This window comes from Episyrphus balteatus, chromosome 1, assembly GCF_945859705.1.
Source record: "Episyrphus balteatus chromosome 1, idEpiBalt1.1, whole genome shotgun sequence".
In the NCBI taxonomy this organism is placed as follows: domain Eukaryota; kingdom Metazoa; phylum Arthropoda; class Insecta; order Diptera; family Syrphidae; genus Episyrphus; species Episyrphus balteatus.
The window spans coordinates 57,444,457-57,457,813 of record NC_079134.1 but is presented as its reverse complement, the minus strand read 5'-3'; the positions used below and the strand labels follow the sequence as shown (position 1 = coordinate 57,457,813).

The 13,357-nt window shown below is 30.1% G+C and overlaps 1 protein-coding gene across 1 annotated transcript in view; it reads right to left on the bottom strand.

The window, feature by feature from the left end:
- The window catches only part of LOC129916273 (out at first protein), an 81,435-nt gene that overhangs the window by 35,518 nt on the left and 32,560 nt on the right, over positions 1-13,357 (bottom strand). The window contains exon 2 of the mRNA XM_055996131.1: positions 6,020-6,133. Within this exon, the coding sequence (XP_055852106.1) occupies positions 6,020-6,133 (114 nt within the window). The remainder of the gene's footprint in view (positions 1-6,019; positions 6,134-13,357) is intronic.

The following is a 13,357-nucleotide window of genomic DNA, read 5'->3' as shown; positions in this document are numbered from 1 at the left end:
AGATTTATTGAAAATAAGTTTACGAACTCATTTTTTTTTTGATTTTGAACTTTATTTGGCTCAGTGGCCATTTATATTTAATGATAATTTACATTTGATATTTATGTTACATTCAAAATAATTGACCTATAAATTTTAATTAATATAAGTTTTGGCATATATAAATATTTGATTTTTAAATTGATTCAAAGTGTTGATGTTTCTAATGTTGATTGGAAGATAGTTAAAGGCTTGTAATCCCATGTAGAGTATGCTGGCTTGTGCTCTACTAGTTCTGGTCCGGATAATATTGAACTCTTCAACATTTCTTAGGTTATATGGTATTACTCTTCTTGTAGGTACACTAGATTGTAGGTATTCTGGGCAAAGATTGTGTTTTATTTTGAATACAAACACCATTGCCATCATATAAAGTCTTTGGTTGATATTTAGCCAATTTAATGATTCAAGCATTGAAGTTATTGAGCTATATCGATCACATTTTATTATTGTTCGCATGGCTTTGTTTTGCAATTTTTGCACTCTAGTTTTTTGGGTTATGTTACACAAATAGAGAAGACTTGCACAATACTCAAAATGGGGCTTGACAGTTACATTAAACACTTTTATTGCACTATTTTTAGAAATATTTTTACGCGTCCTTCTAAGGACTCCTAACTTTTTTGACACTTTTTTGCATATGTGGTCTATGTGTTCATTAAATGATAATTTGTTATCTAACACAATGCCAAGATATTTAATTGAGGTTATTTGTTCTATTATAGTGTTATTGATTTGTATGTTAAATTGTAGTTCAGGTGATGGATTATTTAGTATCATAAATTTTGTTTTATTGGTGTTGAGAACAAGTTTATTCATATTTAGCCATGTATATATTGCACTTAAGTCTTTTTCAATATTTTCTTTTATTAGATTTAGATTATTTCCGGATATATAAAGCAACCCGTCATCAGCAAATAGTACTAGTTTAGAATATTGTATCACTTTTTCCATGTCATTTATATAGAGCAGAAAGAGAAGGACACCTAGGATTGTTCCTTGTGGAACTCCTATATTCACTATTGCAGGGTTTGACATTTTATCGTTGACTGTTGTTTTTTGAGATCGATTGCATATAAAGGATTTAAACCACTTGAGTTCCGTATTTTTTACACCATATTTCTCTAGCTTATTTAATAATATAAAATGATTGACTGTTTCAAAAGCACGTTTAAGGTCTAAGAAAACAGCTGTAACACAATTTTTTGAGTCAATTTCTCTTTTCCAGTCACTTACTACAAAATTTACACAAGTTTCACATGAATGGTTTGAACGAAAGCCAGATTGGTATACACTTAAGATGTTATTATTGTCGAGGTGTTCTTGGAGTTGAATGGATACAATTTTTTCTATAATTTTTTCATATAATGGAAGCATATTTATGGGACGGTGATCACTACATTTAATTGCACTTGTAATTTTCTTTTTTGGAAGGATAAGTGATTGTTTCCAAGATTCGGGGAAGACACCACAGTTAAATGAAGTATTTATTATACGCAAAAGGACAGGACCAACAATTTCAATAGCATCTTTAAACATTTTAGTATTCATAAAATTAAAGTCGTTTTTTTGATTTATCACAGTTAAGGTATTGCTTATATCACAGATTTCAATTGAAGTAAACTTAAATTCTATATTGCACTCTTGGATTAGACTTATATAATCAGAAAATATCACAGAATTAGTAAGATCATTTACACTCGTAATGAAAAAGTTATTCAGTTTTTCAGCTATTATTGCACTATTAGTTTCTATATCACAGTTTTCAAATTGCACTTCTGTTATTTCTTCTTTGTTTGTTTTGAGAACATATTTTTTCAATTGTTTCCACATATCTTTTTGATTATTTGCACTATTTATTTTATTAGATATAAAATTAGACTTTGCAGTTTCAATTTGCTTTTTATAATAATTTCTATATTGATGATAATTCTGCCAGTCACTGAGTGAATTTGAAAGAGTAGCTGTTTTATAGAAGTTTACTTTACGTGTTTTTGCACTTCTTAACGTGTTATTAAACCATTCTCCGTTTTCATATGGCACCACTCGTGTTACAACCATACTGTCGACTAAATTTTTTAATTCGTTAGCAAAATTGTCGCTTAGCACATTTACGTTGTAAGGAATGTTAGGGTCGAAATCGGAAAAAAAAGGGTTTATTCTAAGTTCATTTATGAAATGTTCTTTATTGTACTTACAATATTTAATAGTTTTCTTATTTTGTTTTTTTCGTGTACATTTAATGAGTACTTCAATAGCCTCGTGATCACTAATTTTTAGAGTATGTTTTATTTGAGCACTGCAAAGGTATTTGTTATTAGTTAAAACATAATCTATTAAAGTCCTTGATGTTTGTGTAATTCTTGTTGGTTCTGTGTTTAACATGGTTAAATTATTGTCTGTTATTATTTGGTTTATACGTCTGGTGTATGTATTTGTTTGGTCTAGCCAGTCTATATTAAAATCACCCATTATTATATAGTTACTATTACACTGTTGTAGAAAGTCTATCCATTGTTCTAAATCATCACAGAAAGCATTTTTTGTAGACATATGAGATCTATATATTGCACTAAGGTATATCACAGTTGTATTTTCATATTGCACTTTAATAATAAGACACCAAAAATTCATCGCAATAACATATTTTTTGACGAGTGAGCATTTAAATATTTTTTTAACATAAAACACTAATCCACCAGTGTGACTGGATTCACTATCACAGTTTAACATGTAATAACCGTCTAGTTGGATTTCAGCCACATTATGGTTTTTTGTCACATGAGTTTCTGTTAATATTAGGATATCAAAGTTATATTCATTTATAGTTATCTGTAGACTAGTGAAGTTGTTTGCAAGACCTTCGATATTTGAGAAAAAACACTTGATAGTTTCTAGTTGCTAGAAACTATCGCGATTTTCGACAGCCTTTAGCTTTTTTAAAAACACTGGACAATTATTGTCAGATGCTGCATGATGTGTATCCAGCTGGAGATTTGTTTGTTCATTTAAAGAAACACAATTAGCACATTTATATATATCACTATTACAATCTTTTACATCGTGATTTCCAGCATACTTCATACATATTTTATTTTTAGTACAGTATTTTGCGATATGATTATAGCCACAACAATTATAACATTTTAATACTCTTATATATTGGTAAACACGACATCTATCCCATCCAATATTTAATTTACCCATGTTCATAATATTGGTGTTGGTAACACTGTTTACTTCCACAATAGCATTATATTTTTTTGTTTTGTGCGATAAATATATCTTGACACATTTTATATCACTATCATTTATCATGTTTTGACATTTAATTGCTTCAACTAAATCCTCTTCACTAATTGTCTCGCTCATTCCAACAATATTAATTCGCGGATTTCGATGTTCTTGAATTTTTGCAACATATTCACTCTTGTTTGTTTTTATTTCGTTTTCTATGGTTTTAACCGACTTTTTATCACATTTAATTAGTATACCACCGTTTTGAACATTTTTGACTTCATTTATTTTTAATTTCATGTTCCGTGGATTTATTACATTTTTTAAATCGTTTATTGTTTTTTCATTGTTTTGATCTGTTTTTGGTTTAACCACTATAACTTCACTATTTTCTTTTAGTGTTTGTGCATAGGAGACTTTTTGTTGTGTTGGTGTTGGTACACTTATATTTTTTGCTTCATCCACAATTTTTTTTAATTCAATGTTATTTTTCGCGATTTCGGCGATTTGTTTGCTGAGAGCAGATAAAATATTTGGGCAATCTATGCACATGAATTTGATTCTTGCGTTGTTTTTTAGTAGCGTCATATCAAATTTGCTTAATTCAACGCATTTGATATGGAATTTTTTCCCGCACATCCCGCTACATAACACATAATCATCATTCCGGTTAATTCTTTTGTCGCATTTGTCACCACTACAATTGTCTTCCATTTTCACTCAAGTTTATGAATTTATATATGCAAATTTAAATATATTATTTTGTTTAATTCACCAATTCACTTATTAAATTTTAATATTCAACGGATGGATCTATTAAATAGCCCACTATTTTTTTGTAATTTATTGAATTTTATAATTTAATTTTAAATATATATAATAAATGAAATAAACGCAAAATTCACAGGAGCAAAATTTTGAACGTTCCGTTTGAGATTTACACTGTTTAAAACCTCAATTACAAGTAAATTTACCCTTTTCCACTCTGCTGTTGTCTTGGTCGGTAGCCCATTAGCATTGAGTGCTGTTGAAAGTTTTTCCCACAATATTTTGTGGGATTCTTTATAATTTGTTCCCTTTCCTGAGAAGGATTTTGCCAAATTAGTATGCTCTTGCATAAAATTTGTAAGCAATTCTATTTGCTTTTTGTTTGCTTGCGTCCTAAGTAGAAATAAAAGTTAGAAATTATTATTTTAAGGATTATAAAAAATATTTACTTACATTTTTAACAATTCTCTCCTTTATAATTGCAGCTGTGGAAGTGGTCAAATATCATTTTAGCCGATTCCACCCCAGGTCCCAGAGCCCAATAAATGTTTAACAGCTGAAAATCTTTTATTCACCTCAATAGTGCCAAAAATTTAACACGAATTTAACTATTTAATTCACACACGGCCTAAGTCTAGTTGTTGAGTTTCATTTCATTTATTTTTATGTCTGTTCAGCGAGGATTTTTCTAGATCAGAACAGGACAGGACAGCACAGTTTTGTGAGAAACGTCAGATCAAGTTAGAACAGTCATTTAAACGTCAGTTGTCAAAAAAAAAAAAAAAAAAAACAAATTGTAAATTATATGAATTTTTTGCTTATCGGTTCTCGTTAGTTTTATTTATTTTTTGAGTTTTTACTGCGAAAAATATAATTAAAAATTGTTTTTAGTTAGAAAAACCACGAGCACCCGAGAAATATTCGCACAATTAAATCAAAACAAAAAGAAAAAAATGACAGCTTTGCTTTTGACATTTCTCACGAGTCTGTTCTAACCTGATCTTACTCAAAACCAAGAACAGAAAATCCTGTTCTAAACTGTTCTAGTTTTGTCAATGAACAGGAAACTAGAACAGTTCAGAACAGAAAAAATCTCAATGAACAGCAAAAAGCTGTACTTTTCTGCCTAGAACAGTCCAGCACAGCGTCAGTGAACAGACTTTTTGCAAACAGGATTTATTTTTATATTAAAGAAATTAAAAAAAAAACGATTTGTTAAAAATTTTTGTTTTGCTTTGTTTTTATATTTTTGCTTTCGTAACATTGTTTCAACAAATAATGCTGTCTCATTTGCTCTCACATATTTCGCTTATTAGAAAGAAAAAAGGAATTAATTTTTCCAGGGATGTGAGGAAAACTCAATTTGAACAAAAATTTCCCTTTTGCAGATTGGTGAAACCAAAAAGATTTAAGGGCCTTATAAAATTTAAGAAGGTTTTTGATAAAAGATCTTTTATTGTTTGTTTATGAAATTGGACATACATTAGTGTTAATGTATTAAAATACTTAATTTAAAGAATAGGTAAACAAATAAGAGCGAAAACATACAAAAATACGCTTATATGCTATCATGGAATTCCCCATATTTATATTTAAAATCAGAAACTATTGAATAATAATAAGTATTTAATATCATATAATAACACTGTGCAAGTTTTTTCAAAAAAAAATTTGAGACAAGTGCTGTTGACTGTTTCCCCCTATTTCGGACCAGAGAAATCGATTAGTTTTTCGATTTATCGGTACGACTTCGAAATATATAAACTGGAAAAATGACTTTAAACCTGGCAAAATGCTTGAAATTATTGAAAAAAAACTTGCGATTAAAATTTTATTTGAAGTCGTACCGATAAATCGAAAAACTAATGATGCCAATCGATTTCTCAGGTCCGAAACAGGGGGAAACAGTCAACAGCGCACTTGTCAAAGATTTCGACTTGCACAGTGTAACAGATCAAATATTACAATCACTTACATTTTTAAAATCGATGAATTGCGATATAAGTGTACCATCAGTTCTTTGAAATTCTAGTGTAACTAAGTCGTCGCTCACATTCGATGTAATGGTTTCTTGTATAACTTCTCCACCCTAAAATAAAAAAAAAAATAAATGTTAAAACTACGGTAATTACGTGACAAAATTATAGAATGAAAAAATACAGTTCACCTTGTAAATGGTATTGCTAACTAGATAACTAATAATGTACTCATGAGTAGTCTACCGAACTTAAATTTTTCTCAGCTATTGACCAGAGGGTCAATTCTCGTTCTGTGAAGCTGTGAAGTGATAAAAATAATATCATTTCAGTTTTCACAGTGTTTTTTCATTTTATCACTTCACAGGCACCCCAAATCCGATTCTCAAACTCAATATGATAAATCGTTGAAAAAATCTGTACTAAAAACTACTAAATGAAAAATTCTGTCACTTATATGTATTTCAGTTTTGAGTTTTTAAATTGTGTATTTTTTTTTTGAGAATAATTTTTAATAAAATGTCAAAAAAATATAAAGAATAAACTTCGCCCATGGTTAAAAGAAAGGTATTATCATTTAAATATATATATGCAACTATTTTAAAGACCAACAATCATGTTTTTTATAATAATATCCCTAGGAATTAATCAAGGAAATTGAAACGACAAGTTTGAAACCAAGAATTGAGAAGATTGTAAATTCATCAGTTTGGGTGGTGTAATAAAAATGACATTGGCAAAAAGGACATTATCAGTTAAAAATATGGATATGGTTACAAATATATGCATGGTTTAATAAAAATGACATTGGCAAAGAAATGCTTTTTACTATGTTTCTTCCCTTTTTTGTCTTCAAATTCTAATGTTCTCGCGTGTGCCATTCTTACAAAAACGTATGGTTCCGACGTACTTTATCCTCTTTTTAAGAACATTGCAAGATGAACGGCAGAATCTCTTATACCGTACCTCAGCTTTAAACGATGAAAGGCATTTAATAGATATAGGTAAGGTGTTGCAAATTACACATTATCCAAGCATTAAATTTTGCTTTATAAATTTAAAATAAGGCGTGTGTTTTTGACAAAGTTATCCGCAGTAGGATTTACCAATATCAACACTGAACTAAAATTTGTATGCACGCGCCAAGAGAAAGGAAAACCTAAACTTATACACTTCGTCCTAATTCTATCCGCAGCTTGGTTAAGCTTCTAAAGTTTTTCTTAATGCACATACTTAGCTCCTAGTAATACGTCCATCTGTGAGATTGACTGAACTTTTTAATGCTATATTAATTTGTTTGTATTGGTCCCAATGCTCTTCAACCTACAAAACATCAGCTCTTGCATACGATTAGATTGTGCTGCAAGGCAGAAATTTGGGCAGTATTTTATAAGCATTTCAATTAGAAAGAAATTTAAAAAACGATAAGCAGTTTTTTAATAATTTTCTTCGACTTTAACTATGTACTAAAATGCATGGAAATATTATCTGAGGAATCATTCGAAGTTGTTCTTCACGATAGAATTTGTTTGTGATAAATATTTTATCATGTGAAGAGATTTTGACATTTTTTAAATTTTTTTCACAGAACAAGAATCGGATTCGGTGTGAAGCTGTGATATTTTTTTTCATTTCAAAATATCACAGAACGAGAATCGACCCTCAGTATTAAAATGAAAGATATATATACAGATACACATGTGAAGGGACCGCACCAGCGTTCACTTAATTAGTTGCCTCAACCCTCAAAACAATTAATAGAACATTCAACCTGCTTCGATATTTAATATCCGAATTTCCATCGCATTACATTCATGATCATCTATATCAAAGCCGAAGCACAAACAATGCAACATTTATATTTCCGTTGGCACACTCTGTGCATTGTGCATATAGCTATAAATATATTCTCATATAGTTCAACTGGCACCTTCAGTGCACGACCTATATAATATGACACTAAATATACAACAACACTTTTAGTGATTGAAGAAAAACAAACATAATTAAGGGTCGCTGACTTATGGTAGTAAAATATGCATCATAAGCAAGCTAGCCCAAAGGGATCGGGTCAACATTCTGGCTCCAAAATTCTGTTTTTCAAAATTCTGCTTTTTTTTTATGAAAATTCTGATTTTCAAAATTCTGCTATTTTTCTATTCTGTCTTTCAAAATTCTGCTTTTCAAAATTCTGCCAGCATATTTTTTTAACAAAAAAATTCTACTAATTCTGTTTTTTTTTTTTTTTTTGTATAGCATTTCCGGTTACATCTCATTAATCCATTGTAGTAATTCAACTTTACTACTTTTCTTACTCTTTATTGTGTAACTGTCCCAAACATTTGTTATAATGCATAGACTAACTTTCTTATGATTCACATATATAAACCGTTGAAAACTATTAGAAATTAAAAAGAAAGATACAACATATTCCTTTCTTCGTCAATTTTTCAAAAATTCAATTAAATTAATAAATTTTTAATTATTTTTCGAAATTATTTAGCAATAAAAATCTTTTCTAAATATTTTTTAATTTATTGATTTATAAAACAAACATAAAAAAAAACGGACAAAGTTATTAAGTAATCAAATAAGCAGTGAGGAGATAATTTTACCAAATTCTGCACAAAATTAAAAAATGGAATTTTGACCCCAACCCTAGCCCAAAGACTCTTGAAGTGCATGGCTATTACGCTGATGCTGCATTTAATGGGAATTCCTATAGAGTATGGAAGTATGGTTGAATATCAATATAGGCATTAATTTATTGTCAAATTTTTGTATAAAAGAGAAGAATAAAAATATAACAATTTACTTCTAATTCTACACTCAAACATTGGTTTCCTTGAAAAAGCAACTCGCTGGAGGCTAAGCAATTTTGTCGTATAATTAGTAATATAGACACCCTATAGAGCTACTCGCTTTTGGGTTAAAATTCACCAGGCTACTCGCCGGACCGTGTCTTATTGCTAAAGTATCTAGCCTAACATACTCCAAGCGATATAACATGGCGATCTTGCCAGTCTATACTGAGGGACTGAGACGAAAACAAGGCTTATGGGACACATCTAGAAAACTAACCCCCATTAAATGTCTGAGAAAATCCGCTTAGCTTTGGCAGCCAACTTAATAAAGCAGGCTCAAGCAATTATAATCCAACCAGAACCAAAAGAAGTCGAATCAATTAAGGCAGGATCAAAGCCTATCACAATCGAGGAATAAAAAAATGGAAACAACTCGAATAGTACGTCAGAAGAAATCGTTCCACCAGCCAATAAACGAGGAGGAAAGCAGATCAAGCTGAAAAAACACCATAATGAATTGCACAGATTAGCCAACATTCCTGGCCTATCTTCCGACGCAAGGCAGAAATATTTGCGACAATTAAAAGAACTAAAAGGAGCAATCCGCTCCTCCAGACAACAAAAAAGAAAACAGAAACAATTATAGGAACAGGCGTGCCATAATCTTTTTCAACACATGCACAGTGGGTACCGCCATAGGTCAAAAATAAAAAAGTAAATGTCAGTTTTTTTAAAATGCAATGATTAAACAATGTTCTACAATCTCCCATCAAACCAAAACCAAAAAAAGTTAGACGGTTACATCTTTATTTCATTTCTTAATAGCCATTCAAAGTCAATATATAAAAAAAAGTACAGCTTGCTAATCGCTGCAGTTATAAGGTGTAAACTTGGGATAGTGATACCATTGAATAATTACAAATAGAAGTGGACACCCAGGGAAACTTCCGCTGTTTTCTCACTGTCTCTAATATCGTGCGTTGAATTAAAAAAATTAAGAAAAGCAAATCCAACAATCCAAAAGCAAATCCAACAATCCAAAAGCAAATCCAGCAACCCAAAATCAAATCAAAAACAGCTTATATAGATAAAAGTTTTCCTATTTCAAAAAGTGGAGATAGCCTAGAGGATAAGGTGAATGTCTGTTAAGTTTAGGTTCGAATCTGAAGGAAAATTGAGATTTTTTTTTTTTGTTTTTTTACATTACTAGAATAAAAATTAATTAAATTCGTCAAAATAAATCTACACAAAAAAAAAACAATTTCAATTTTTACCAGTATTCGAGCCTATTGCCTAGACCAGTAGGAGTAAAAGGTATCGACCTTGTTCGCTAGACAAATATGACTTTTCAATATACGAAAACTTATATCAATATAAGCTCTTTGAAATATATAATAATTATTATAAATTTTTTTATGAAGGTTTAGTGTAGACGCAACTCTATGTAGTTCATCTATCTTCCGATACTCCTATAGTTGCAAAGTAATCTGCGGTGTCACTTCTATTTGTAATTATTCAATGGTGATACTGATAACGGATGTTAAAAAATTGTGAACATTTTGATATTAAAGGAGGTTAATACTTCCTAAAAACATAAATTATATTGTTAAATAACATTAAGGCTTTTTGTAATGGGGCTCGTAAACGAAGCAATTTTAATCATTTTTATTTAGCTTAATTTTCAGTAAATTGGAGATTTAGTTGGTTTACCTTCGATTGCCTTATACAATTTAAGTTCTCAAATGAAGAATACATACATGTACTACCTTTCGAAATAAAATTACAATTTAAAACTAAAAGATTGCCTTATTGCCACTATTATTTTTATAAAAGACTGACCTAGAGGGTAAGGGTAAGGTGCACGATTGAAAGTCAGGTTCGATTCCCGGCATTAACCATTTTTTCTATTTTTCTTCAAAATAACAAAAAATTAAAAAAATTGAATTGATGTATTATTTTGCAATAATAAATCATATAAAGTCATAATACAGGCGTTTCATTAAAACAAAAATTGTCAGTATATTTTTGATCGCACTTTGTATGGGAGGGTACTTACTGTGAGATGGTAAAAAAAAACACAAAGCATTAAACATAAATTAAATAATGGTCAGTCTAAAATTGAAGAGGTCGTTGTAAATAACAACGGACCTCAATTAAATAAATTCAATGAAAAAATTGAATACGGAATTGATATGACCATGGTTGCTGTAATAATAGTAATAGTTATATTAATTAAGCATGCTACCAACATAATAAAAAGAAAATTTGAAAAGAATATCATAAATAAATTATAAAAAATAATGTAAGACGGTGAATGTCAGTATAAAAAAAAACATTCTAATAGTGTAAACAAAAAATGTTTATATTTTTTTCAATTTTTCTTGGCGTCCATGAATGTTGGGTTTTCTATGCTTTTGCAAACATAAAACTAAAAGAAATATTGAAACTTTGGAACATTTTTATCAAACACTTCACAGATATTAATCAAAGGGATTTAAATAGCGAAGAACAAGAATACTAAATTAACTTCTAAAGCGAAAGAATATAAAGATTTGTCAGAAAACATAGTTAAAAATAATATTCAAGTAATAAATGAGTAGGAGTTAGAATCAATAGAAGAGGAATTAGAAGCAGAAGAAGAGAAATCAGAAGAAGAGGAATTAGAATCAGAAGAAGATGAACAGAAACAGGTTAATAAGAAAGAAAAATTAGAAAAAAAACAAATACAATGGCAGAGTTTGATTTTAGTAAGGCACAAAAGTTGCCTGTACTTAATATCGCGGCAAATAACCAAAGAGCGAAAAATATTAGGGATTTTCTTAATAATATAGCGTATTACCATGATATATTAAATGAAACTTCAAAACCTATGCTAATCAAATTTATATTGAAATGTAAAATCCAACAAAAATAACATTTGAAAAATTAAAACAAAATTTAATTGCGAAATGCGGAGATAAGAACACAATAGAGGGTATTCAAGCTAAATTAGATAGATCGCGTCAAAAAAATCGACCTATGCGAGAATTCGTGTCAGAAATAGAACACTTAGTATCAAAAATGACGGAATTAGAAATAATCTTACAAGGGGAGCAGTCAAGAGAAACATTAACAGCAGCAAATGAACGTAGAGGCTAAGCGTTTTTAAAACAAGGAGTTAATGATAGATACAAGATAGTTCTGGATAGTGCAAGGCATACAAAAATGCAAGATGCTATAGCGCATCTCGTCCCGTTTCTGCCTGAACCACGTATCTACATAGCAAATTTTGTTCTGTTCTTAAAAGAAACATACATTTTTCTCAAAATTAAAAATATGAATTGAACAAAAGGAAATCAAGTTATGTTTAAGACATATTGATTGAGTTGTTTCTAAACTTAAACCTTTGTATCTATTCTTTTTTAAGTTTTAGAGCAATTTTTAACAGAAAAAAAATCTTTTAAAAAAAATGTACTTACGAGGTTCAAGCAGAAACGGGACGATCTGTTAGAGTTAGCTCCAAGTACAGCCCAAGTAACAGAAAATATCAGATATGCCAACAATTCTTGTTTTTCTAATGCCCAAAACCAAACAGGAGGTCAGGGTTTTGCACCTCGGAGTTTTCACAATAATTACCGAATTTTTTTTAATAATGCTAATAATTCTAGTTACATGAATCGAAATTTTCCACGGCAAACAAATTTTCGTAGCAATTACTTTCAAAATTTTCCCAGGCAAAATAATTTTAACAACAATAGCAATTACCAACGATCATCTTATCAACCGCGTTTTAGTTCGCCACAGAATAACAATTCTATTCAATATAATAACACTAATAGAACCAACCCAAATAACATAAATAAACAAACCAATCTAATTAACAATCTAACGGACTTGGTCTATTATATTAGATTAAAACTAAAATAAACCAGCAGTAGTACCTGGATATCTTGTAAAACAGTAAGCTTGTATTCGTCGACTTGAAAAAGCCTACATCCAGCACCAAGCCAAAGCATCATCAACTACATCCAGAAACGTATACAGAACTCTCAACCACCACTTGCAATCGGAAAATAACTATTTTACCAACGAACTATCGGCTGAAGCTATAAGCTACATTTTTAGAGCACGGGTTGAAATGCTTAGCCTCAACTGTATGCCTCATCGCCCTGATCTCTCACAAATTTGTGGTTTGTGTAACAGAAGAGAAGCTGAAGACACTCTCCACTTTATTGCGGTTTGTCCAATACTTCAAGAGATAAGAAGATTACATTTAGATGAGAGCTTTATTTCCCCAATTCGTTTGCGCGAAATACTTAATGGTGCCCAAGGGTGGTCTAACCTATACAAATATTGTAAACATGCGCTGACTTTTCGGAATAGTTACTTATGAGAAATTCTAAAGTTATCCCAGCTATTGCAGTTTAAATTATTTTATTTTTATTTTGTGTTTCAAATCACTGCAAAATTGATAGAGTCAAATCCTGTAAAACTTATACCATTATTGTGTTATTATTATGAACTCGTACATATATAATTTATTTTTGTGTTTCA